Below are 26,433 nucleotides of genomic sequence, written 5' to 3' on the forward strand. Positions count from 1 at the left end.
AAGCTCCTGAGTGTAATTGTGCAACATGAAGTTCTCATATGTTTGGCAAACAAGTTGACCCTGTTGAGAGCAGCTCACTGGGGCTTGTCTGCTCTTTACGCAAGTTATGCGTCAGTAATCAGGACTGCAGGGGATTGGACCAAAAACTGTGTCCTAAACAAACTTTCTGCATATGAACCCCAGCAGACGCCACCTCAGCAGACAGAATTAATGCTATTTTCTGCAAAGCTGAGAAGAGGGGTATAGTAAGGGTGCAATTTAAGCACTGTGTGTATTAAAATTTGTATGCTCTTTCTTACATTTACACCTCCATTATAGCAAAGTGCTGTTTTTTAAAGATTCCAATTTATTTTTAGCTTTTTTGCCTTTATTTGAAAGTGATAGTTATGGAAGGAAACCTTGCTTATGTGTGTTTAGACAATGTATCACTGCACTATATTGTTGAATGAAAAGGCTGTCCTCTACTCCTCTGGTGGAGAGGGGTGAAAAGGAAAAGAAACAATACAAATGTGGTTACAAGAAGAGCATTGCATTCCTGTAGCATATCAGGCTGATGATGGACAGGTTAAAGAATCAAAATCGAGGCAGCAGAACCAGAGATATAGTCTTTTTTACCTAAATTACCCACAATGCAAACAATTCAGTTGGAGATTTGGGTGTGTTATTGTAGCCTGGAGCCGCTTAGTCTGACTCACCGGATGAAGACTGTGGGTATAAGTAAAATATTGGTATCGAAAACACCCCCAAAAGTTGGCACTATATATTTGACTTAATAAAATACTCCACATCTACGTTGTCTATAGGATATTATTACACAGTTGTGTTGAATACTCGATTCTGATTGGTCAATCACAGTGCTCTACGGTCTGTTATTTCTTTATAGCAGACCGTTGCTATGTTTAGCAGACCGTTGCTATGGATGCAGTTCTGATGTCGGACTCTGGAGGACCGTTTTTATGTCAAAATATTGATTTCTTAAGTAAGTAGCGGTGTAATGAGCGGGATAATGTACAGCTAGCGGGTCATTGTTGTGAAAGAATCCCCTTCAGGGCAATGAGAGAACCCTCCACTTCGCGTCGGGGTTTCTTTCACAACAATGACCCGTACATACCTGTGGTTTGCTTCTTTAGTCCTTCTTTCTGATTTTTAACTTAAAAATAAATGGAGCTTTTGGGGTGCCAAGTGTCAGTTTTTATAGCACAAAATGGCTCCAGCCATTTTCAAGCATATGATAGAGAAAATAAATACCATGATCATTTTAATTTTAGTAACACATTGTGTTAATTAGATGTGGTTTGTAAAATATGCCGGAGCCGCTTTTAATTTCATGCATGATGCAAACTTCAACATCCCCCAATAATGAGCCTGGTTCACATCCAATCCAAACCTTTGAAAGAAAAAAAGACAATTTTCAGATTAAGGTCCGATAGAAATTTGTCTTCATTTCTCTAAAAGGTTTATTACAACCTGGACTTTAACTGGTCCTCACACACACACACACACACACACACACACACACACACACACACAGTAGAGCAAGAGAGAGAAACCTGTACGTAATTCCTGTCTCGTGGGTTTTTTTCAGATAAAGCCAAGTACGCACATTTACAGGCAGAGTCAACAGATCAATGCCTTTTACGCAATGAAATGGCCTTACAAATACCTGCAGGACATGACAGTCAGTCATTGTCGAGCAGACTGAAAGATTGCAAGCATCGAACAAGATTATTTCTCTGATTTTACAAAGACAAACGAGTGTACAGAGGATTAGTTTGAATTGCGGAAAACAGAAAATCTACATTCAGATACTACTTTTACATACATAATATTAAATACACTCTTCAAGTGCAGCAGATCAAATTAATCTGCAAAATGCAAGCTGTTGGTCAGTGTTCAGTGTGTGCCAGCCGTGCTGCCGGAGGATTTCTGCGAAATCAGACAGACATTTCACTGCTGCGGACCAACAAGAGTGTGCTCAGGAGAGGAGCAGCCTGTATCCGTTTCCTAAGGTAGGTCATGAATAATAAAGTAATGCCATATAGTATGTAGCCTAGATCTTTTTGTTGTTTTGATTGTTTATCTTTTATTTTCCTTGAGTTAAAACAAGCTTTTTACATTTTCAGGGGATTATATGAATTATTTATATTAACTTCAAGTTTGACTTCTCAGACATTGCCTATAGATTTAGCAGATTACAACTATAAGATTATAACTCAACACTGCAAAACTTTGAGCTGAAATACCATTGTTCATGACTGATATCCGGGTTATACTCTATCCAATTTTTCTACAGCAGATCTGAGAGTGTCCTATTCAGCAGCAGGAAGCCTAGAGTCCAGAAGTTGGGTGAACAGACAGATACTGCACACATGAGCATAGCACCTTTAAGTGTTGGCCGTGGGTGCTATGCTAGCTCCTTTACACAGGTGGGTCAGTCTCCTACCGGAGACCGATGGACTGCAGCTGCACAAATCTTGTGTCTTTTGGAAAATGTATGTTCCTGTTCTTCATATTTTTTACATGGAGAAATTGAATGAAGGAGTTCAAATACTGTATTTCCCCCCGTTTGTAGCAAATGGAAAACCTCTCTCATGACTCCCTGATCAGAAGAGCAGCCTCATTGGTTACAGACAGTTCAAGTACTTTCCTCTCCCAGACCTCCTTGGCTCTCATAAATGCCCTTACAGACTACTCAAAGGTAGGTTTTCATCTTATGTGAAACATTTTATCCATAACTTACAATTGCTAACCCCAGCCTGAGAGTTAAATTCATCACTTGGCAGAAAATATTCCCACACTACATTAAACAGTAGCATGAGAAGGCACAGCACCACAATACAGAGTTAAATCATTACTGTCCACAAGTGAAAATGGGCATAGACCTGACACAATCATCATGATTTGAATCTCTACATTTTTCTATTATTTCATGGTGAAAATAATACCTTCAAGAAATGACACTGACTTCAGAGTGCCTTTATGTTTTTGCATTTGATAAGATGTTTGCACATGTACAAATCCAGACTTTCATCTTAAATATTGCCCTGTACTGTCCCTGACTGTCTGTCCTCCCTCTGTTTGCTAACAGGCTGTGCACACACGCATTGCTGTCCAAAGACGGTATTTAGCCTCAGTGGGAAAACTGACCCCAGCAGAAGAGGATTCGTTCCTGGAGGTGATCAATGGCCAGCGTGCAGAGGTTAGTTTGTGTTGTTGAGAACAAACCTGAATATACTCCAGCATTCGTTTTGTTTTACTTTTTACTTTTTAACTTTTACTCTTTGCAAAAAACAATTAAAAGAAATACATTTATTATATTGCATTTGTCTCATCTCTTTGCTCTAACAGGTTAGTGTCAGATTACATGAATGCAAACGCTTTGAGTCAACCTGGATCAACGCTGTCAACTTGTGTAAAATGGCAGCTGAGGCAGCACACTCTTCAGGTGAGTAAAATGTCTTGCTGAGTACAGCTGTATCTCTTGAGAATGATGCAGTGCAGAAATACCATTGTATTTACAATGATGTAATAATGAAAAGATTTAAATCTCTTGCACTTTAGTAAGTGTACGGATCAGATGCTGTCACTCAGTACAGCTTTATTTAAAACAAAATGAATATAGCGGACAGAGTGCCTTCTTACGCTCCACATCTTGTGTTTGAACTTAAGCTGGTGTTATGTCAACCCTTGAACGTGTTTGCGTCTGTGTTTCCAGGAGCCGAGCAGGGTTCCATCACAGTAAGGACAAACATTCAGGTGGCCCAGTCGCAGGTGGGGGAAGCTCGGAAACTGTCAGCGGATGCAGATAAGAAGTTGGCCGAGACTAAAGTAGAAGAGATCCAAAGGATGGCAGAATATGCTTCCTTTCTGGAGGATGGCGCAGAGCGTGAGGTGCATGAGGCTTATCTACGAGAGGACTAAGACAAATAGACAGAGATATTGGAAAACAGCAAAACAATAAATGTATGCTTTCACCTTCGAAAGCTTTGAGCTTTCTATGTTTGATTTCCCTATTATGTCTCCCTTCTTTTTTAAACCTTTAAGATGTTTACATGTTTTAATTTACACAAAGAAAATCAAAATCTGAAAAGGGAATGAAATAAATTGTCAACAATTTGCAATTCTTTAATGTTGCATAAATCATTATTTATGACTATTTATTTGATTAGTGAATGGCTGCCACTTTTTGAGCGATGATGTGTGTATTGATTATCGAATCTCCAGCATATATATTCTATGGCAGTCGGCGGATCTTGTATTGTCACAAAGACATTATTTATAAAGCTATTAAAATCAAAAGATTCTATGAGTATTTGATGTGTTGATGGGTCCTCTTTTGTTGCCGTATTACCTGATCCTAAAATAATGTGATATGGCTTTGTGGCTACTACTGGGCCCCGTTTCAGAAAGCAGGTTTAACAAACTCTGAGTCTAAGCCTTAACTCTGAGTTGACTAAGCCTGATGTGGGAAACTCAAGTTTTCTCTATTCCCGCTTTCTGAAACAGGGCCTCTACCACTGTCACTTCACAGCAAGAAGGGTTTGAAGCCATATCTTCTTTGCCTTTGAAAAGTTTCCTACAGATGAATAACTTGTGGGATAGATATTTAATCGTATATAGAGCATGATCTACTAGAAACTGTGCCATTATAGAAAAGAAATGCACAATGCAGAGCCTAATCATTATGAACAATCCATGAACAGCACAGAAATCCACTACAAAATTAAAGCTGCGAGCAGCGATGAACGGGCCCCCGCACCTCCGAGCACGTCCGGGCTACTTGCAGGACACCGGTCAACGCAGCCCTACATTTCAGTGACCATTGGACACTGCACGCACAATTTAGACATTATTTCAGGGAAATCTGTCTGTACCCCCTTTTAAAGGAGCCCTCTCTGGATCCCTCTGTTTTAAGTAATTTTAGACCCATCTCCAAACTGCCATTTTTATCAAAGATTTTAGAAAAAATAGTTTTTACTCAACTGATTTCTTTTATGAACAAGACTGAAATCTTTGAGAAATTTCAATCTGGTTTCCGCTCCTTACACAGCACTGAGACTGCTCTGGTCAAGGTCACCAATGACCTACTGCTTGCGGCCGACACAGGCATGTATTCTTTTTTAATTTTCCTTGACCTCAGCTCAGCCTTTGACACTGTGAACCATGATATCTTAATCAGCTGTCCGAAAAATCACGTTTGCATCAGTGATGTTACATTGGATTGGTTAATTTCATATTTGTCTAACAGGTCCTTCTCCGTAACACTTGGAGATGCCTCCTCATCTCACGCCCCTTTATTTTGTGGGGTCCCCCGAGGCTCTATATTGGCTCCTCTTTTATTCACTGTTTACATGCTACCCCTGAGGCAAATCATTCTTAGACACAATATTGATTTCCACTACTATGCCGATGACACGCAGCTGGATCTCCCTTTAAAGCCTGGTACCACCGATGTGTCCTGTTTGTTGTCCTGCCTCACTGATATCAAAAATTGGATGTCAAAAAATTTCCTGCAGCTGAATGACTCCAAATCAGAAATAGTTGTCATTTCCTCCTGTAGCCCCAGCACTAGCAATATTGAGAATCTCTCCTCTAGTCTGGGTGCCTGGTCTAATAATGTTCAGAAAGAGGCCCGGAACCTAGGTGTTAGTTTTGACTCTGAACTGTCATTTGATGCTCAGGGGACTAAAGTGGTGCAGTCCTGTTTTGCCCAACTGAGACAGCTTACTAAGATCAGGTCATTCCTTTCCCCTGCTGATTTAGAAAAGGTCATCCGTGCTTTCATCACCTCCAGACTCGATTTTTCAAATGCACTTTATTCTGGTATCATCAGGCGGAACATCCAAAGACTACAGTTAATACAAAACGTTGCTGCCAGGCTTTTAACTCGTACCAACAGAAGGGACCACATCACACCGATCCTTGCTGCCCTTCACTGGTTACCTGTGAGTTTTACAATAGTTTTTAAGATTTTACTGCTTATTTTTAAAGCCTTGAATGGTTTGGCTTCTGCCTATATTGCTGATTTGCTGACTCCCTATGAGCCTGATCGATGATTGAGATCCTCTGGCAGGGCCCTACTAACAGTTCCAAAATCCAAACTTCTCAACAAAGGTGACCCACCGGGCTTTTTGCCGTCCGGGCCCCTCAGCTGTGGAACTCCCTACCTGAGGATATCAGGTAGGCAAACTCAGTATCTTCATTTAAATCTCTTCTCAAGACTCACTTTTATATTATGGCTTTTTCTTAACTGATGGTGCACTGTAACTATTTATATGATTTTATTTTGTATTTATATGATTTTATTTTGTTTAGATTTTAAGTTCTTGGTGTTATTTATTTTTATCATGCTTTTATTGGAAAGCACTTTGTAACCTTGTTTTGAAAGGTCCTATATAAATAAAATTATTATTATTAGGTCCCGAGCACCGACAATGTCGGACCGAGGACCTATTGAATTTCAAATGATTCTTATTATTATTAGGGCCCGAGCAATGACAACGTCGGGTCCGAGGACCTATTGTTCTTCTAAGGATTATTATTATTTTTTATTATATGTCTTTAAGCGAAAAAACAAGGTGCTTGGGCTAAACCCAACCGTAAACCCAACAGGAAGTCGGCCATCTTGAATATTAGGTCATTTTTTTTACATTTCCAGGTCCTGTACTTTAACGAACTCCTCCTAGAAATTTGACCCGATCAACTTCAAATTAGGTCAGTACAGTCTTAAGACCTTTTTGATGAAAAGTTGCTCAAAGATCAAAAAGTTATCGAACTATATTGCCGTGGCGTGGCAGCGAAAAAGCGCCTTTCGCCAAAAAACAGGAAGTTGCTGTAACTCTGTCTTACATTAACCAATCTCCTCCAAATTTCTCATGCCTGATAAAAGTCCCTGTGTGACGACATGCAAAGTTTGACTCACAGTCATAGGGCCACCTAGTGGTAACATGAAATGTAATGTTTTACATGTTGATGTACTCTTCCTCACAAATTAATCAGATCCACAGTCCTCCACAAATTTGATCAAAAAAATGTTAAGACCTTCATGATGCCAGACTGCAAAACCCTGATTCAGAGCCTGTCTCCTCCCAGTCTGCTCTGATTGGTCAGCGTTTCCTGGCCTCTGCTGTCAATCAAAAGCCCTCAACACAGCGTCACTTTCTCCCCCTCCCTGCAGCTCGCCGTGAGCTACAGAGAGAGAAGCAGCAGGAAAGATTCACATATAAACTACTTCAAAGTTTATAAACCAGAAACTTCACACAGCGCACGTTATCGGAGGAATCTGATTCGAAATCGGCGAGAAATGAACAACATCTGCGGTCCAGATTCCAGGTTTTCCTGACGGTTTCTCTCAGGTAAATAATGCTATTTATAGCTCTGTTAGTTAGCTCAGTATTTACATTCTGCATAAACTCTGTAAACCATAAACATACACTCTGTTTTACGTTTGTCTTCACAGATCCATCTGTGAGAAATGACCGACAGAATCATCCCAGTGGAGAAGAAAACATCTGCTGTGAGCAGATAGTTCTATTTACACGGGAGATACAGAGCTAACATGTTAGCATGTAGCTACATTACAGAGCTAACATGTTAGCATGTAGCTACATTACAGAGGTAACATGTTAGCATGTAGCTACATTACAGAGCTAACATGTTAGCATGTAGCTACATTACAGAGCTAACATGTTAGCATGTAGCTACATTACAGAGCTAACATGTTAGCATGTAGCTACATTACAGAGCTAACATGTTAGCATGTAGCTACATGTGACGGTGTGTAAACACAGCGAACATCAGGGTGGAAAATAGAAGATGTGAAACAGTAGTCAGTTCATTATTTCTGGTAAAAGACACCTGATAAACGTAGTAAAGTAATCAGAGTAATGGTATATTATTTACTGTAGAAGCTGTCTCTGTGTTACCATGACTACAGACCGGTTAACGTTACACTCACTGGAGTTTACCATGCTGGAATAGACTTTCTCCTGTACCATGTCAACATAACTGAAGGTGGGATTAAAAATGCTGTGTATAATTAATATTGTCATCTGTCTACTCAAATAAAGTTTGACTGTGAAACAGAAATGTGTTGTGTTGCTTACAGTCACTATTTACTACCTGTACTCTGCTACATGCATGACATCAAAATACATTTTTCACATCACCTGTTTAAACAGTGTAATTACATAAAGCCTTTGTGAAAGAACATGTTATATTTATCTCAGATGATGGGAGTTTCTGTTGGTTCTTGCAGACTAACAGAAGTAGGAGCAGACTTTGCTTATAGTTAGGAGGCGGATGGCAAGAGAGCCACTAGCTCTCAGGGTCACCTAGCTGGAGGTTCTAGCCGTTCCACCAGGAAACCCTTAAGTGGCCTGAAAATCGTTACCGACGTCACCAGTTTAAGGAAGTGCTGCTCAGCGTTTTTTCAGACCCATTTTCGGAGAGATGGAGCAGGAGAAAAAGAGAGAGGATGGTCTTTTATTATACTATGGTGGCCTGTAGACACACTGGGGACAGATATCGATGTTTAAAAGACATGGAAAAGTGCATTTTGCATAATAGGTGACCTTTTAAACCACTTAGTTAAGTTTAGGGAAAAACATTGTGTTTTGGCTTAAAATAAGTTTTAAACTTTAAACCAATTTCAAAAGTGAAACTGACATAAACCTGTCATAAATACTACAGTCGCTAGAGGTTGCTGCCGTCTTCTTTTACACATTCCTTTGGTGATCTACCATTTGAATGGATGATAAAACCTAATATTGGGTTTAGCAGGGCCCTACTGACCCACCATCTACGGGGCTTATAACCACCGAAAACACCTATTTAATGGCCTGATAACAGTCTAATTGGCTGCCATGTTAGAGTTAAAGTCCCCGAGCAGGACCCCATCTAAAGACAGCCAGACACTGAGCTGCTGTTTGGTGCATAGAAACAGTGAGAGCCTTTCTCTCTGCAACACTGTCTGTCCTGGGGGAGGGATCCCTCCTCAGTTGCTCTTCCTGAGATTTGTTCCATTTTTTCCCTGTTAAAAGGGTTTTTCCTCATTCGCTGCGAGGGTCAAAGGACAGAGGGTGTCGTATGCTGTACGGATTGTAAAGCCACCTGATGCAAATTTATGATTTATGATATTGGGCTATATATGAATAAAATTGACTTGACTTGACTTAACGGAAATCCTGCAGTAGACTAGATCCCTGCAGTGTAGGTTTTGTTTATAGTTATTTATAGTTCAGCATCATGATTTCATTTGTTGATAGCACCACCACAACACTGGATGTACTGTTTATGATAAAGCCGTATCATGCTTTACCATATACACCTACAGTAACTGCGTTTACATTATTTAATTTACTTTGTAATATAGAGTGATGATTGGCTACGACTGACTCATAGAACTGGAATTACATTCAGGTATTTCTGTTTCAGCCCGTCTCTTTACTGAATAGGAGGCTACTGCTGTTTCCTCATCCTGGGCCACTCTAGAAAGATGGAAGTCCAGCCCCTATCCAGGAGTTTGGTCCAGAGCCAGTGCTATGCATAGAGGTGAGCCCAACTATATCTAGCTGGTAACGCTCCACTTTCTGCCCCAGTTACAGCAGACCGAGCATGACTCCAACTCCAATCTCCAAATAGAGCAGCATTTCCTGCTCAAACTTGTTGCTCTGTTCAACATATCTTATAAAGATAATGCACATTGATTTGGACCTATACTGTAATTAATTGCACATTAGTGGAGAAACTGGTAAATAGGAGGTGCTGTCAGTTAAAATGGATTCCAGTATGCAATATAATACATATAATCCAATATATTAGTCTAATATGCTCATTTTATTAATACAAAATTATATTACCACATATAGTTATTTGCATGCACATACACTTGAGTGTTCTGATATTAAGCATTTTTGGCATAAAGGAACTGTATGCAGAATGAGATATTTTTGGGGCTCATATTGTCATGGTCTGGCTGTGCTAGAGGACATTTGGACTTCTTTCCTTTTTGTTTAGATCTTACGTTCCTCCTTTTAGTCTATTAATTCTCTATTAGTGATTTGGTTTTCTTGGATTTGGGTTTTCTTGTGTCTGTGTTGTGCCCTGAAAAAGGGAAATATTTGTAGTGAAACTCTCGACACGATGCTTACTCTCTGGAAAGCCTGTGTCTTTCATCCTGTCGGGGGTCCGGTCGACCCATGCTCCACGTCTCCTGTCAGGGGTCCGGCCGACCCCTGCTCCACGTTTCCTGTCGGGGTCCGGCCGACCCCTGCTAACCCGGTCGGGCCGCAACCACCAGCTGTTCCGGTTGGGCCGCAACCACCTGCTGTTCCAGTTGGGCAACAACCATCACCTGTTCCGGTTGGGCCGCAACCATCACCTGCTGTTCCAGTTGGGCCACAACCCTCACCTGCTGTTCCGATTGGGCTGCAACCATCACCTGCTGTTCCGGTTGGGCCCCAGGCACCTCCTGCTCCGGCTGGGCCACAGCCATCGCCTGTTCCGGCTGGGACGCAGCGTGTTTCATTTGTACTTTGTTGTTTTCCTCGGAACTGGACTCTGGTTTTGTTTTTTTGTCAACTTTGTTTTGTTGCTTCAGCTTTGGATGTTAAAAGGCTCATCTTTTGTTGAATTCACCTGCCTACTCGGTCTGTCTGCGTTTGTGTACACCTTTAAAACCATAACCGTGACACATATACCATGTCTACCAAGTCTTATGGTGAATGATTACAAAATTTGTCAGTGTATCAATAGAAGTTGTTTTTTTTGTCTTACTACAACTAAGAAAATGTTTTATTCAAATGAAATCCCAACAGCAACAACTGCCATTAATAGAGCTGCTGATTTAGTTCAAATTCATCTGAAATTGAGTGACTATAGTGAGTAATAACTGCAGGCACACATTGATAGATAAAACAGTACTATGCACAAGGGATTGCTGTGGAGCTCAAAATTTCGTTCGCAGTCTGCTGTGACAGAATAAAGGGTGAAATGACTGCAAATTATATCAAAAGTAGCTAAAAAACATGGATTGTCACATCTGTTTAGTTTCGCATCCACTTATTAATGTCAGTATTGGGGCCTTCAACAGTTTGTGCTGAAGAGGATCAGTGTTTGAATGAAGTCGCTCTCCCTCTGTGTGTGTTGTAATCTGAGCTTTTCTGTGCTTTGTTGACATAGCCGGGCTGTTCTTGTGTGTTTTCTGTGCATGTGAGCATGCTGCACTGCTCTCATATGGCAGTTACTGCTGATAACACCAACCTAACCGATGGTGCCATTGCAGAAGTGCAGCACCAACCCTCCTTCAATGGCTATTTTCACACCTACAATACAAGTCACGGGACGAGGTTTGATATATACATGAAGAAAACATGACAGGTTTTCAGTAATCTCCAACCGAAACTGCTTAACAAGAGGACAGTACAACAACAAATGCATCAGCGTACCATCTATTTCACAGCCATGCCAGCATGTCAGCAGCGTTGCTATTGTTTCCACTGTTAGCGCTGTAAGCACTGTTAGCTGCAAGCACCGTTAGCTGCAAGCCACCAGCTCAGCTATCGCCATGTTGAGAGCTGTGCGGAGAAAATAGAAATGCTCTTTAGCACATTTAAAGAATCCAGTAATCTCAAACAACTAGAGATGCAAGATTATAAGATTATAAGAAAAGAGAGTATTTTTTTCATTATTATTTTTAGGAATTGTAAACACCAACATACTTTTTTTCAATCAACATTTAATTGAACCATACAACAAGCAAACCATAAAAGTAAAAACAGATATAACAAACATTACAATACATTTTAAAAAGATGCAAACGTAAAACATAAAAAGAAAAAAGGGCATTACAGAAAGGATTAACAATGCACCGTACCATGTAGATGAAGATACTGGGGACCTTCATAGGACAAAAACTGTATGATGGATCCTTCAGTTTGCCCAAAAGATGTGGATTCAATAGGATTTTGGGGATAATAGTTGAATGGTGCAGTCATCACAGCAATGTAAACACGGTCATGAGCCAATGAAAATGAAGTTAATATTAACCAAGAAAAAAAAACACTACTTATATGTAAAGCACTTGATAAATATGCAACACAACTGTATTCTATTTACTGTGTACTTCTAATTCAGAGGATAACTGTGCTTTGTGTGAGAAAAGTGTTCATGTAGGGGAGCTGCAATTAAATGAGGGGATGAGGGATCTATTATAACTCACAAGGCCTAGAAAATAATGCACCTGTCTTACTGTAGAGGGCAGAGGTCTTCCAAAGCCTTAACTTTGTTTGGGTTCTGAGCAAACTCCTATGTGGCTGACCAAATGATCCAAGTAGTTCACCTCTTTCTAGAATAATGCAAATTTGTTGGGTTGGAGCTCTAGTCTATGTTTATGGAGTTTCTGGTGAGTCAGATGCATTTAAAATCTTCTGAAAATCATAAAGCTCCAGAGGAGTGGTAATTGCAGACTTTTCCTTGTCTGCCTAGTTCATGTCTACTTGTCAGTGGCCACTGATGAGATGCAGGGTTGAATACCACTCTGCTTTTGACTAAGTGACTCTTCTCTCTTCTTCTCTCCTTACCTAAGTGTCCACGATACAGCCACAGATCTGATGATACAATTGCAAAGTTGATTGTAGATCTTTGGCCTAGGTCTTTTGGTACCAGGTGCACTTATGAATCAGCTTATCCTTGAACATGGACAATCCCTGACTAGCACAAAAATCCAATAACAAACTGCCATTCTTGTCAGACAAGACAGACTCTTCAGTAGAACTGTGTAGAGTCTAAAGGGTGCCCTATCTACAACTCCACCCAGAGATTCGCACAAGACTGGATTCTCTGAACTGCTGTTTCAGTGCATAGATCAGAGAGCCTTCTACTCTGTGACCCTCATATATTGGATAAGTCTAAAGATAGAGGGTGTTCCATGCTATACAGGAGCCCATTGAGACAAAACGGTGATCTGAGGCAAATTTGAGAGTTGAGATTCTGCATTATATAAATTAAATTGAGTTGATTTGAACCTTGAATGCTACAAGCGTCTATTATCAATATTACATATAACTTTAAATTAATTGCAGAAAAAAATGCAAAACATTGTCACTTCAAATGAACAATAATACAAGAATAACAGAGTTCAGCTAGAATTTTTGCTTAAATAGCAATGCAATCACAGTCACGTCTGTAACAATAAACTGTAAAAGTGAATTGAATTTTTTTTTTTTTAATTCATGCGTTCGAAAATATTTATGTATGTTGTCAAATATTTCTTTTGTGAAAGCCAGAGCAGGCATAGCTTTTCAGTGCATGGAAAAATGTTTCATCCCTGATGCCATAAATGAGAGGACTCAGACATCTTGGAGCAAGACTAAACATTATGTAGTTAGTGTACCTGACATCAATAAATAATCTTAAATTAATCGGAAGTACAGTCGCTTCAACAAATGGACACCACAGACGGATGAGACAGAGCAGCAGCTGGAAAGCATGAAGAATTACCGTTCTGAGCCCTTTCCATGTTGACTTTTTATCCTCTCCTGATGCAGCTTTGGCCACTTTCATTATTTTAACATAGGAGAATACAATGATGGAACACATAATCAAGAAGTAAAACTGATATAGAGCTGACCTAACATGATCCTGCCATCTGTACAAAATGAACATCTCCACAGAACATACACTATGCTGTGTGTAAAAGCTAAGAGAGGCTGATGCAAAGAAGGTGGAGAGAATAACAATACAGGGTACAGAGCTGAGGCCGTGAATGATGAGGATACAATAAATAGTGTTGTGAGTGGAGCACAGCTCTCCATGGTGCAGGGGCATGCAAATGGCTACGTAGCGCTCCAGGGTCATTGCTGTCAGAGTAACTGGTGTGACTGTAAGATACAGAAGTACCACAACAGAGATAATGATGCATAACCAAACTGGCATGGTGACTTGAAAATAGATAAAGATGAGCAGGATATCAGTCATGAATAATATGAAGCTATCAGACAGTAGAGTAATGGTAAATAAGATGTAGCGTGTAGTTTTGTAGAAGCACTCCTTTGTAAAAACGATCACAGTGAGCAACATGTTGATGCAAAGAAAAATCATCACCAAAATCTGCACAATAATAACCCGGTCCCTGTTCTGCCGCTGTAAAGAGTTAACACCAACTAGTGAGCTGTTATCTGCCATATATTTTCTAAATAAATAACTTTTTGAGGTACTGCCTAAAGTCAAATCAAGTGTAACTTTGCAATTCATTTGTCAATGGAAAATTTGATTCTTATTACAAAATAATAAAAGTTAAGTCCAATATCAAGCTCCGCTGAAATGCGAAGATGCTTCAGCAGCAGTTTGTCAAACGCTCCATATTGTTTAAAAGACAAATGTCTTCTGCCGAGCTCACTGTAGCCTTCCGAGAGAGGGCTGTGCACGATGCCTTAAAGACTAAAACATCCAAGAATAACACCAAATGAAACTTTACTGATCAGAGTGTCGTCATTGTCACTCCCTGCTGGTTCCCCTCATTGGCTATCTATTGATAGTACTGCAGACTGTCAAGTGACTTCAGGCCTTGGGCTCCTCTATAATGAGTTTCAGATAGAGTTTTATTCTTCAATAGCTACTTTTTATTGATAGTTATCCAGCAAGAAGTAATGGTTACAGGGCTAGCTTTTACCAAAGACCTGGTGTAGTGTTACTGTAAAAATGTGTACAAAGAAGGTCTGAAGGTGAGTCAGACTTCTTATTACTTCGAGGGGGCGCTAGTGAGCAGGTGATGAAGTAGGCAGCGTGTTGCAGAGCTCTTCAAAACTTTTTGTCATCTAAGCATTATTCTGGCGTAATACAGACAAAAACACCCACAGTCTTTCACCCAACTTGCTCACTAAACAAATGGAAAAAGAAACCATGGCTCTAAGAAGCAACAAAGGCCGTAATACTAACACTGCAACAACCGGGCCTGTTAAGACTACCGCACCGTCTCCCTCCGGGGCCTCGAGTGACTCAGGTGAGCCAGCTCCAGCTCCAGCAGCGGTAAGCCCAGCTGAAATCATGGCCTTTAAAAATGAGCTGCTGTCATCGCTGCGAGCGGATTTTACGGCTATTTTCAAGGACGAGGTTCGGTCTGTGCTTGAAAGTGAAATGTCTGCTATTAAATTAGAGATACAATCTGCCAAAACAGAACTGTGTAACTTTAAAGTTGCTATAAAAGCCGAGGTGGCACATATTGGAAACACCATGGAGGAGATGGAAAGGGGACTTTCTGGATGTTCAGATGACGTCGCCGTTATACAGCAAACAGTGCAACAACTTTCAACCCAGGTGGCTGCCCTAGAGGACAAATGTGAGGATTTGGAAGGAAGATCCAGACGCAACAATGTACGGATAGTAGGGGTACCAGAAGGCCAGGGCAGCTACAGCACAACTGCAGTCTCCGCGCTGCTGAAAGAAGCGTTTCAGCTGGATAAAACTCCTCTACTGGATAGAGCGCATCGGACCTCACAGCCACCACCGAAACCAGGGGCCCCCGCTAGAGCCATAGTTGCCCGCTTTCATTACTTCCAGGACTGCTCCAACATCCTGCGCCTTGCCAGGGAATGGAGGCGAGTGACGGTGAACGACCTAACCATCTCCGTCTACCCGGACTACACAGCAAGAGTCGCCCGCGTACGAGCAGCATACAATGGCATCACACAGCAGCTGCGGGGGGTCGAGGGACTTCGCTTTGGCATACTTCACCCAGCGCGACTTCGTATTACTTACAACGGAGTGGAGAAGATGTTTACGTCGCCCGATGAAGCCCAGAAATACATCACGAAAAACATTACAAAACAAGCGGCTGATCCTCGTTAATGACTGGCTCTCATGGAAGGAGGATATTATTTCTTACTGTAGGCTGTCTAAACTGATTTGACATAATCTCAAACCAGCCTGTCTGGGTAAGTGACGTGATGATGTCAAGCTAATGTCAGTAGCCTATAAGCCTGTTAATGTACACTGTGGATTTTCATTTGTTATATTATACAGTAGTGTGTAATATTTAGATAGCAATTGCAGATATGTCTAACTTCCTGATGTGAGGTATTTTTTTTTCTTTGTTTAAACCATGGTGAATTAAAATAAGTTAGTTGGGAAATTATTTAAAGCATTAGGAGGTTGCTTATGTTCATTTCCACCCAATTTAACTTGATATAATCTATACCAGCCTGTTTGCCTATTTACTCTGGGTATAGTGTTAAGCCAATATCAGGTTAATGTCAAGGTCCGTATGTAGGCCTAAATTATTTGCTTTCTACAATTGGTATGTTATCTTTATACATTTGCAGTATGTAACCTCTTGATGTGAGTTCACATATAAATAAATGGAAGGTTAAAGTGAGTTAGTTGAAACCTTATTGAGGGTTATTTTATTTTATATTGATATCTACGCCCAGAAGTTTTCATGTTTTGTTGAGTTTAGCTTCTAGTTTAGTAGTTTCCCCAATACAAGCACATAGTGTGGATATTGTTACTTTGGGAAGAAGGTTCAACCCAGCTAGGATGGGTGAGAAGGGAAGGGAAATGAGGGACTTAAAGGGTTTTCTGTACTTGGGTTTATTTTTTCATTTTGCTTACATCATATGTTATATTATTTATTTATTTTTTTACTTGAGCAACGATAGGGGCATAACATGCAAATTATTATTTGTCACTAGATATACTCATTATCTCTGGCCATGGCACAGAATGTGACTTTAGGAATGATGGCTACGTGCCCAATTTCTTTTGTGAGCTGGAATGTTAAGGGGATGAACCATCATGTGAAACGCAAGAGAGTCCTGACACATTTGCATCAGTTAAAGGTGGATATTGCCTTCCTTCAGGAAACTCATCTGAATATATCTAAACACTCACGTTTGCATACTAGATGGGTTGGTGAAGTTTATCATTCAAAATCTCAGTGTAAGTCAAGAGGAGCAGCAGTTCTTATTAGTAAGTATGTGCCTTTTATTTCTTCTCAGATTTGTGCAGACCCCATGGGCCGATATGTGATTGTTACAGGCAAATTATATAACACCCCAGTTATCTTCGCTAGTGTCTATGCCCCTAATTGGGACGACGGTGCTTTCTTCACTAATTTCTTCTCCCGATTACCTGATTTAAACGAACATCATTTGTTGATAATTGAAGACATGAACTGCGTGATACCCCCTAGTCTAGACCGTAGCGCTGCCAAAACTACACCAACTTCTAAAGCTGCCCTTTCAATTCAGCTGTTTCTTGATACCTATGGGATGGTTGATGTTTGGCGTGCTCTCAATCCTACTGTTCGCAAGTATTCCTTCTTTTCAGCTATCCACAAAACATTTTCACGCATTGATCATATCATAATGGATAAGAATCTTCTCCCTTTGGTGCAGGAATGTGACTACCATGCAATTGTAATCTCTGATCATGCTCCCCTTAAACTGAAGCTTAATCTACCAACCTCAAAAAACGCTTACAGACCATGGCGACTCAACCCACTTTTACTTTCAGATAAAACATTTTCAGATTTTATCTCATCACAGATTGATTTTTTTCTAGAAATTAATCAAACACCAATGATGTCATCATCAACAGTATGGGAAGCACTTAAGGTATATTTGAGGGGCCAAATTATTTCTTATAACGCACATCTACGGAAGACCAGAAATTTTCGTGCTAATGAATTGATGACTCAGATTGGTAATCTTGACTCACAATTGGCAACATCCCCATCAGCCGATGGCATTAAAGAACGTTTACTCCTCCAAAAAGAATTTGATTTATTAACCACACAAAAAGCTGAGAACCTCCTGATTAGATCTCATCATACATACTACGAGCATGGTGATAAAACAGGGAGGATCCTTGCACACCAACTTCGCCAAAAAGCAGCAAGACAGGCAATCCCTGAGATCCGGGATGAGTCTGGAATGGTCTGTATAGATCACTCTGACATTAACTCACGCTTTTTAAGGTTTTATCATAACTTGTATACATCTGAATCGTTGAAAGATGATTACTTGATTAAATCATTTCTTCAAAGTGTTGAGATCCCTCATATAGACCCTGTGACAGCTGCCGAGCTAGAGTCTCCGTTTTCAGTTGGAGAAATTGAGATGGCCATCAGGAGTATGCAATGTGGAAAATCCCCTGGCCCAGACGGGTATCCATCGGAATTCTTTAAGAAATTTTCAAATCAATTGGCTCCAATCTTAAACTCTGTATATAACGACTCCCTGTCAGCTGGCTCACTGCCTGAAACATTACGACAAGCTACCATATCACTTATTCTGAAAAAAGGCAAAAATCAACAGGAATGTGGTTCCTACCGTCCTATTTCCTTGATCAATGTGGACAGCAAAATCCTGGCAAAAATGATTGCTCTCCGTCTTGAAACAGTCCTCCCAACCATAATCTCTCCTGACCAGACGGGCTTTGTAAAAAATCGACTGTCCTCTTTCAACATCAGGCACTTATACGATATAATTTATGGTGCCTCTCCACCCGACGAACCGGAAGTGGTGATATCTCTAGATGCCGAAAAGGCTTTTGATCGGGTGGAGTGGGACTATATATTTTGTACTCTTGAGAGATTCGGATTTGGACCAAATTTTTTGTCGTGGATTAAAATTCTATATAGTTCACCAATGGCTAATAATAATATATCACCTCCTTTTTAACTAACACGAGGGACGAGACAGGGGTGTCCTCTGTCCCCCCTTCTTTTTGTGATTACGATTGAGCCGTTGGCTATAGCTTTGCGTAGCAATAAGGATATTAAAGGTATTACAAGGGCAGGGTTGGAACATAACGTCTCGCTATACGCAGACGATATGCTACTCTATCTGTCTGACCCACCCTCCTCTCTTCCTGCAGCTCTTAATCTCTTAATTGAATTTGGCAAAGTTTCTGGCTATAAAGTAAATACACAAAAAAGTGAATTGATGCCCATAAATTTGGCAGCAAGAGACTCCCTGTTTATTCGTACTGTGCCGTCACATCCAATTTTAAAGACCTCTTCTCAGCAAATTTCCCTCCTTTCCTGTCCTCTCTCAAGGAGGATATTAATCGTTGGGATTTGCTACCCTTATCTCTGGCAGGTAGAATTAATGCTATAAAGATGAACTTATTGCCTAAACTTCTTTATATGTCTCAGTCTATACCAGTCTTCTTAACTAAAACATTTTTCATTTCCCTGGATAGAAAGCTTTCCTCTTTCATTTGGAGTAAGAAGAATCCGCATATACGCAAAGCTATACTACAGAGACCTCGGCAGCAGGGAGGGCTTAGTCTGCCAAACTTTCAGTTCTACTATTGGGCAGCAAATATCAAATTTATTTCCTATTGGATGGAAGGAACTGAAGTAACAGCTGTGCCTGAATGGCTAATACTAGAGAGAGACTCTTGTAAGAACACCTCATTACTTGCCTTATTATGCTCTAGCCTGCCATACTCTGGCTCCCATTGTAAATAACCATGCATTCCTGCCACCTTTGACGGATGCCTTATTCAGTGGTTGGCAGAGAAATGGGATTTGTTCATTTAAAGACATGTTCATAAATGGCTCATTTGCCTCTTTTGAGCAGATTGTTCAGAAATTCAATATTCCCAGGTTACACTTTTTCAGATACCTACAAATTCGCAGCTTCATGTCTTCAAATATTATTCAATTCCCTACACAGCCGCTAAACACGCTCCTAGACTCAATCAATGACATCACATCATCCAGAAAGGGAAAGATAGGTGACATATATTCCTTATTAATGAGAGAAAATATGACAAGTCTTAACTCCCTTAAAAATCAGTGGGAGGGGGACCTTGGTGTTGTTATTTCAGATACTATCTGGTCAAAGATGATGAGGGGAATATACTCATCTTCCATATGTATGAGACATACTGTCATGCAGTTTAAAATTTTCCACCGACTTCACTGGACCAAAGTTAAACTATCCCAATTCAAATCCGATATAGACATCATGTGTGACCGCTGCAAGCAGAACCAGGCCACTCTAATTCACATGTTTTGGGATTGTCCTAAACTATCTAACTTTTGGCAATTAATTTTCAATATGCTTTCCAAAACTACCGATAAATTCTTAGAACCATCAGCCTGTCTTGCTTTGTTTGGGGTGGTACCACAAAATTTTACGTTAAACAACAATAAACTAAACCTTCTATCTTTTGCTACGCTGGTGGCCAGACGACAAATTTTGATTAGATGGAAGGATTGCAACCCTCCAACATTTGCACAATGGCTCAGAGACATGTTATATTTTATTAAGTTGGAGAAAATTAGGTGTACTATTAAAGGGTCAGCCGAGAAGTTTTCATTGATCTGGCAACCTTTTCTTAGTCACGTTGACTCTTTAGACTCAGATAACTTTGTGGCTGATTAAAGTTTGATGTATGTGTGTGTATGTATGTGTATATATATGTATATGGATATTTGACCAGGAATATTTCAAAGGAAAAGTGCCCTAAATGACAGGGTGGAATGTCCTAGACCTCTATCAATTTATCATGATTTATTTTTATTTATTATTATTATTATTATTTTTTTTTATTATTATTTATTTATCTATGTATTTATATTCATTCTTGTACACTTTATATATATATATTTTTTTTTTTCTGAGTGCCCTCTGGGTATTGTTATGGGTGGGGGGTGGGGGGTGGGTGGGATATATACCAGTCCAAACATGTTTGTGCAATGGATTGTAAGAGTTGTATTAGCAAAATGTATAAATAAACTCTGTTTAAAAAAAAAAAAAAAAAAAATGTGTACAAATTATACTATACTATAATTAAAAATGCAAACGTTCTAAAAAAGAAAGAATTAATAATATACATATGTTGATAATCATTTTGCTGTTTGTTATTTTAATTCAGAAAAACCCATACATTAGCTGTTTGCAGCATCACACTTGGTAATTTTTCCCATTCTTATCTCACTGAATATTTTATACTTAACATTATGAAAACAACAGCTAGGTGTAAAACCAATGTATCCAATAACATTGGCATCATGCAATCAGAAGGAACTAAAATCAATTCAAATATTGTTAGCTTACTTTCCAACATCTCTGATGAATGGTCAACTTCAACAAAGTGTGCGTACAAGCATGTTCATCTGAGAAGTAAAAATGTTTAGACTTTTAGTCCTGTTCAGGGCTAAATGGCAGAGTGTTCTCAACTGGCCAACTCTATTACGGGTTGTAATCTATTTGTCAAAAAAATGGGAACACTGGGAAGTATGGCAAAATGCAGTGCACTCAAAGTATCCGGATGTTGTACTCAAAACGGTCAAAACGTTGAGTGTGGAACGCTGGACACTTTTCACACTCAATTGCCGCCATCTTGGCTACGTAGTGGAAGGGGCGGGACCACGACCACTATTCAAACATACGTAGATAACAGAATAAAACAATACGTAAACATACCGGGGCATTTTCAGCCAACAGGAGGACACATCGTAGGCGACGACATTGGAAACATAATTTCCAATCTGCTTTCATTTTTTTTTCTTAAACAAAGCAGGCAGATATTTTGGCGGGTAGTGGACGGGTAAAACCTGAAGGAGGCAGCAGTGCAACACAAAGGATGCCAGCTGCCATAAAACCCCGAAGAAGAAGAAGATATTTTGGCGGGTAGCGAGCAGCGTTCAAATATTGCGATCGTCATTTCCGGTCAGTGTGCCGCAGAGTATTCCATTTGAGACAACCCTACCCCGCTGAAATTTACGCACTACTCAAGTTAGTACAGAGTGCACAACCTGCACTACATTGAAGTGTACTTCTGGAAGTACGTGGATTGGAACACACTCAATGTAGCCACATCCTAAAGCATCCCTTGCTTTATGGTCTATTTTACTCAAAATATGACCATAATTTACTATTTGAACATCAAGCTGTATTGAAGGAGACTTGAAACTAGCGATTCAGACCATAAACTCATGTCTACAATTTTTACTGAGGTAATAAATCAAGTGAGAACTAGGGTCATTTTCTCATAGAAGTCTGATTGTAATCAGACTTCTTTTTGCAACCAGAGGAGTCGCCCCCTGCTGACTATTAGAAAGAATGCAAGTTTAAGGCAGTTCCACATTGGCTTCACTTCTCAGAGCTGGAGGTTGCCCACTGGTTGGATAGTATTAAAGGTCAAAGAAAAATCCCTAAAAAGCAATCTAGCATGCTTCTCATTCCCCTCTAGGTGTTTAAACAGAAGGTTGAGTAGGGTGATTATAGCATCCACAATTCCTCTATGTGCCCTATAGGCAAATTGCAAAGCGTTAAGTGCATGCTCGGTTCGCCTTACCAGCTCTGTCTTCAAAGCTTTTCAGAGATTTTCATTACGAGAGAAGTGAGGGCGACCGGCCTTAAGTCATTAGAGCTTTGGTGCTGCTGCCTTTTGGAACAGGGATGATCTGAGCCTGCTTCCAAAGGTTAGGTACACGCTGTAGGCTCAGAGACATGTTGTAAATATAAAAAAATAGAACTATGTTCACTTGCACAAGACTTTAGCAATTTGTCACTGATATTGTCAGGACCAGGGAAACAAAGACCTCCAGGCATGCCACCCATTCCTCATCCAGAACACCAGTTAGACAATAGCCCCCTAAAGTGGAGCGAGGTCGAGAAAGCGGTGAGGAAGGCAAGAGCAGCTTCAGCTCCAGGACCAAATGGAGCTCCATACCGGCTGTACAAAAATGCTCCAAATGTTTCTACGGTTCCTGTGGAAGCTAATGAAGGTGACATGGAAGAAGCAAACCATCCCAAAAGAATGGCGAAGGGCAGGGGGAATAGTAATCCCCAAGGAAAAGGATGCCTCAAACATCGATCAATTCCGACAAATCAGTCTCCTGAATGTTGAAGATAAGATATTCTTTAGCATTGTTGCTCAAAGAATATCAACCTACCTCAAACAGAACAACTTGATTGACACATCGTTACAGAAAGCTGGTATACCAGGCTTCTCGGGATGCTTAGAACACACAAGCATGATATGGCACAAAATCCAGTCTGCAAAAAGGGAAGGAAGAGATCTACACGTCTTATTCCCTGACCTAGCCAATGCTTTTGGAGCCGTCCCCCGTCCCTTCGACCCCGCGTTGCCTCAGCAACATCGGCTTGTATGGACATGTTGCTCAGGAACTGCCTATCTCAAGCCTCACGGAGGAGTACAAATACACCAAAGTGAGGCTGGCCATGAACTTGACCGAGTCTCATAATGCTATAATACGAGCGGCTGCTCCCAAACAGGCAACGGGGAGGAAGTGGACCCCGGCCAACGCTGTACAGCAAGCAAAATCTGCTCTCAGGCATAGAGACATCGTGGGACAGGTGCAGCAAGGAAGAGGTGGGTTTGGACTCGGGACAAGTCGACCCACAAGGCATAAGGCAACATCTACCCAGAGAAGAAAGCTGGCGGTTGCTGAGATCCGGCACCAAGAGCAGGCAGAGAGACGTGCAAGGGCAGTTTCACAGTCCAAACAGGGCCAGTGGACCAGCTGGGAAAACATGGAACATTGGAAGCTCACCTGGAAGGATCTGTGGGAGTTGGAAGAAAGCCAAATCAGCTTCATCATCAGAGCCACCTACGATGTTCTTCCCACAGCCAAGAATCCACACCAATGGTTTGGAGAAGATCCATCATGTTCTCTCTGCCAAACCCCAGCAACGTTAAGGCACATCCTCACTGGCTGCAAAACCAGTCTGTCCCAATACTGCTACACCTGGAGGCACAACCAGGGCTACAACAACTGGCGATTACCCTGGGAGGAAGAAGATCTACCACCAATGCCCTCCCTCCCTTGATGACCGGATTCTCAAACACCAACCCCTTCGTAAGAACAGGACAACTGCCAGTGAAGCCATCTACAAGAATGGAATCGACCCTCCTGGACATTGCCCGGGACTGGAAGATGCAGGTTGATCTAAATCAGAAGCTCATCTTTCTGCCAGAGATTATCACAACTGGTCTCAGGCCGGACCTGATCTTGTGGTCAACCTCTCAGAAGTCCTTGTTCATCGTGGAGTTAACTGTGCCATGGGAGGCAGCAGTTGATGAAGCGTATGAACGCAAAAGTCTGAGGTATGCAGAAATAGCAGCCGAGGCAGAACAATGCGGCTGGCGTACCCAGGTGCTCCCGGTAGAGGTAAGGTGTCGAGGGTTTGTAGCCACATGGACAACAAGGCTTCTGAAGGAAAGCTGGTTTTGGCTGAAGAGAAAGGAACCCAGCTGGGCTGCAAAAGGTTGAGCAAGAGGGTAAAAGCGGAGGGGAGCGCACCTTGGACGCCAGGTCGCTGTTGAGCCCTCTTGAGGTGTCGTGGGCCTATCAATGAAACACCGATGAAGGAGGGTGCCCACCTGATGACCCCGATGAAGTGATTACCCCTATCCCCGCTCACAACATCAAGAAAGTGACGATTAAACTTGGGATTGTAATATTAAGTCCTATAAGCTCAACTTCATAATACACATTTTAACTGAGCTGCTTTAAAGTCATACAGCATTTCAGTACACTGATTAGATTATGGTCGTCAAAGGTCAAGGTCACTGTGATCTCAGGTCTGTCCCATTCCTGTGAACAAGATATCTCAGAAACGCCTTGAAAGAATTTCTTCAAAATGTCCACTTGGACTAAAGGATGAATTATGACATTTTTGACAGACATGGTTGTAATCTGCAACTTGACTGGTTGGTGGAGGCCTAGAACTGTAAGGCGGCAATTCTAGTTTAAAAATGGGAACCACCACCCTGGTCTTCCAATCTGTCCAATCCAATCCATAGACACTGTCCCCGACCTTCATGCAACAGTGAAGATGCATGTCAGCCAAGACAGCCCAACATTGTCCTGAGCCTTCAGTATCTCAGGATAAATCTCATCCACACCTCGCACATTGTCCTGAGGAGTGTTTTGACTACTTTAGAGGCCTCTGCCAGGAATATGGTTAAGACTTCAAACTCTTGCTCTCAAATTGTTCTTTCCACAGCTCAACAATACTCCAGTCGGGGTCAGCAGTTCTGCTGAACACAGCCTGATCAAAGCCCTGCTTTCCTTTCGTGTGGTATCTTACGATTTGCCAGAATTTTTTGAGGCCAATCAAAAGTCCTTCTCCATAGCCTCCTCGAACACCTCCCACTCCTGTTTTTTTGCTTTGGAGACCGCCATAGCCGCAGCCCTTCTGTCCCCCTGGTACCTGTCTGCTGTTTCAGGAGCCCCTTGGGTCAGCCAAGCCTGAAAGGCCTCCTTCTTCAGTTTGACGGCCTCCTTCACCACTGGTGCCCACTAGAGATGTCCCGATCTTGTTTTTTTGACGTCAATACGATTGCAGATCGTTGATGAGCCATACATGTGTACAAAAATGATCTGATTGTTTTTTCTTGTTTTGTTTTGTTATAGCTGCTGGTACAAGGCTCCAGACTACGTTTTTTCACCACCATCCTGATAAATAATTTCAACCATCCCGAAGTCAGTGTAAACCATCAAAAATTTAGTTTTTTTCATCTGTAGTGGTTATTTTCAAAAAACACACAATACAAGTTATTAGAAAATATATTATCGTATTTGTATTTAATATTAAATATTCGCTTTGAATAAAAAATAGTTTTAATTAAAGCTGCAAGCAGCGATGAACGGGCCCTCGCCCTTGCGGGCACGTTTGGGGAACGCGCACGTCTGGGCACGTACATGTCTTCAGGCCAAGACTCTTTTAAAACATGTCAAATTTGGGGAAGATTGGACAATACATAGTAAATTTACTACAACTTCCTGTTGCCAGTAGGGGGCGCTATGACTATCACGCATAATACCATGTATATGTCTTCAGGACGGGTCTCTTATCAATCATGTCAAATTTGGGGATGATTGGACAATGTATAGTCAATTTAAAACAACTTGCTGTTTCCTGTAGGGGGCGCTAAGACTATCACGCATAATACCATGTATATGTCTTCAGGCCGGCACCCTTATAAAATATATCAAATTTGGGGAAGATTGGACAATGTATAGTCAATTTACAACAACTTGCTGTTTCCTGTAGGGGGCGCTATGACTTTCACTCATAATGTTACATATATGTCTTCAGGGCTGGACTATTATCCAGCTTGTGAAGTTTGGGGCAGATCGGACTATGTAAAGTCAAGTTACAACAGCATCCTGTGTCATGGCGAAACATCAGAATTCGCCGCGCCGCCACAACAACGCCGTTTAGCTTAAATACAAAAGCTTCGCAATTTAGCATCATGAAGGTGTTGAGATTCTGCTGCCCGACTTTGAGATGGATCGCTTGTATCCTCTAGGAGGAGTATCGCAAAGTTCCATACCTAAAAAGAGACAAAATGGCGTCTTTGCACATGACGTATGATATCACCGTTCGAGCGATCAAATATTTCTTCGCAATTTAGCATCACGGTAGTTTGAGGGTTATACCA

General features: G+C 41.0%; 2 protein-coding genes across 3 annotated transcripts; one reads left to right on the forward strand and one right to left on the reverse strand.

The window, feature by feature from the left end:
* The first annotated feature begins 1,671 nt into the window (after positions 1 to 1,671).
* On the forward strand, positions 1,672 to 4,312 carry LOC119490936 (diablo homolog, mitochondrial-like). 2 transcript variants are annotated; one of them, XM_037774491.1, is made up of 6 exons: positions 1,672 to 2,009; positions 2,297 to 2,426; positions 2,573 to 2,698; positions 3,089 to 3,199; positions 3,349 to 3,445; positions 3,716 to 4,312. In XM_037774491.1, exons 1-6 carry the CDS (start codon positions 1,873 to 1,875, stop codon positions 3,919 to 3,921), a joined length of 807 nt encoding a protein of 268 aa, XP_037630419.1. In that variant the 5' UTR covers positions 1,672 to 1,872; the 3' UTR covers positions 3,922 to 4,312. The 2 variants fall into 2 exon arrangements, with proteins under 2 accessions (XP_037630419.1, XP_037630418.1); XM_037774490.1 differs by having other exon boundaries at positions 1,673 to 2,009; positions 2,294 to 2,426.
* An 8,948-nt stretch (positions 4,313 to 13,260) lies between these two features.
* Positions 13,261 to 14,229, reverse strand: LOC119490940 (odorant receptor 131-2-like). Its single transcript, XM_037774495.1, has one exon. It carries the CDS (start codon positions 14,182 to 14,184, stop codon positions 13,261 to 13,263), a length of 924 nt encoding a protein of 307 aa, XP_037630423.1. The 5' UTR covers positions 14,185 to 14,229.
* Positions 14,230 to 26,433: the final 12,204 nt, after the last annotated feature.

This window comes from Sebastes umbrosus, chromosome 7 (genome assembly GCF_015220745.1).
Source record: "Sebastes umbrosus isolate fSebUmb1 chromosome 7, fSebUmb1.pri, whole genome shotgun sequence".
NCBI classification, from domain to species: domain Eukaryota; kingdom Metazoa; phylum Chordata; class Actinopteri; order Perciformes; family Sebastidae; genus Sebastes; species Sebastes umbrosus.

Excerpts from the sequence above, each read along its gene's own strand:
- LOC119490940 (XM_037774495.1), bottom strand. The coding sequence starts at position 14,184 with ATGGCAGATAACAGCTCACTAGTTGGTGTTAACTCTTTACAGCGGCAG.
- LOC119490936 (XM_037774490.1), top strand. The coding sequence starts at position 1,873 with ATGCAAGCTGTTGGTCAGTGTTCAGTGTGTGCCAGCCGTGCTGCCGGA. Across the intron at positions 2,427-2,572 it reads ATGCTAGCTCCTTTACACAG|CAAATGGAAAACCTCTCTCA; the intron begins GTGGGTCAGTCT and ends CCCCGTTTGTAG. Across the intron at positions 2,699-3,088 it reads CCCTTACAGACTACTCAAAG|GCTGTGCACACACGCATTGC; the intron begins GTAGGTTTTCAT and ends GTTTGCTAACAG.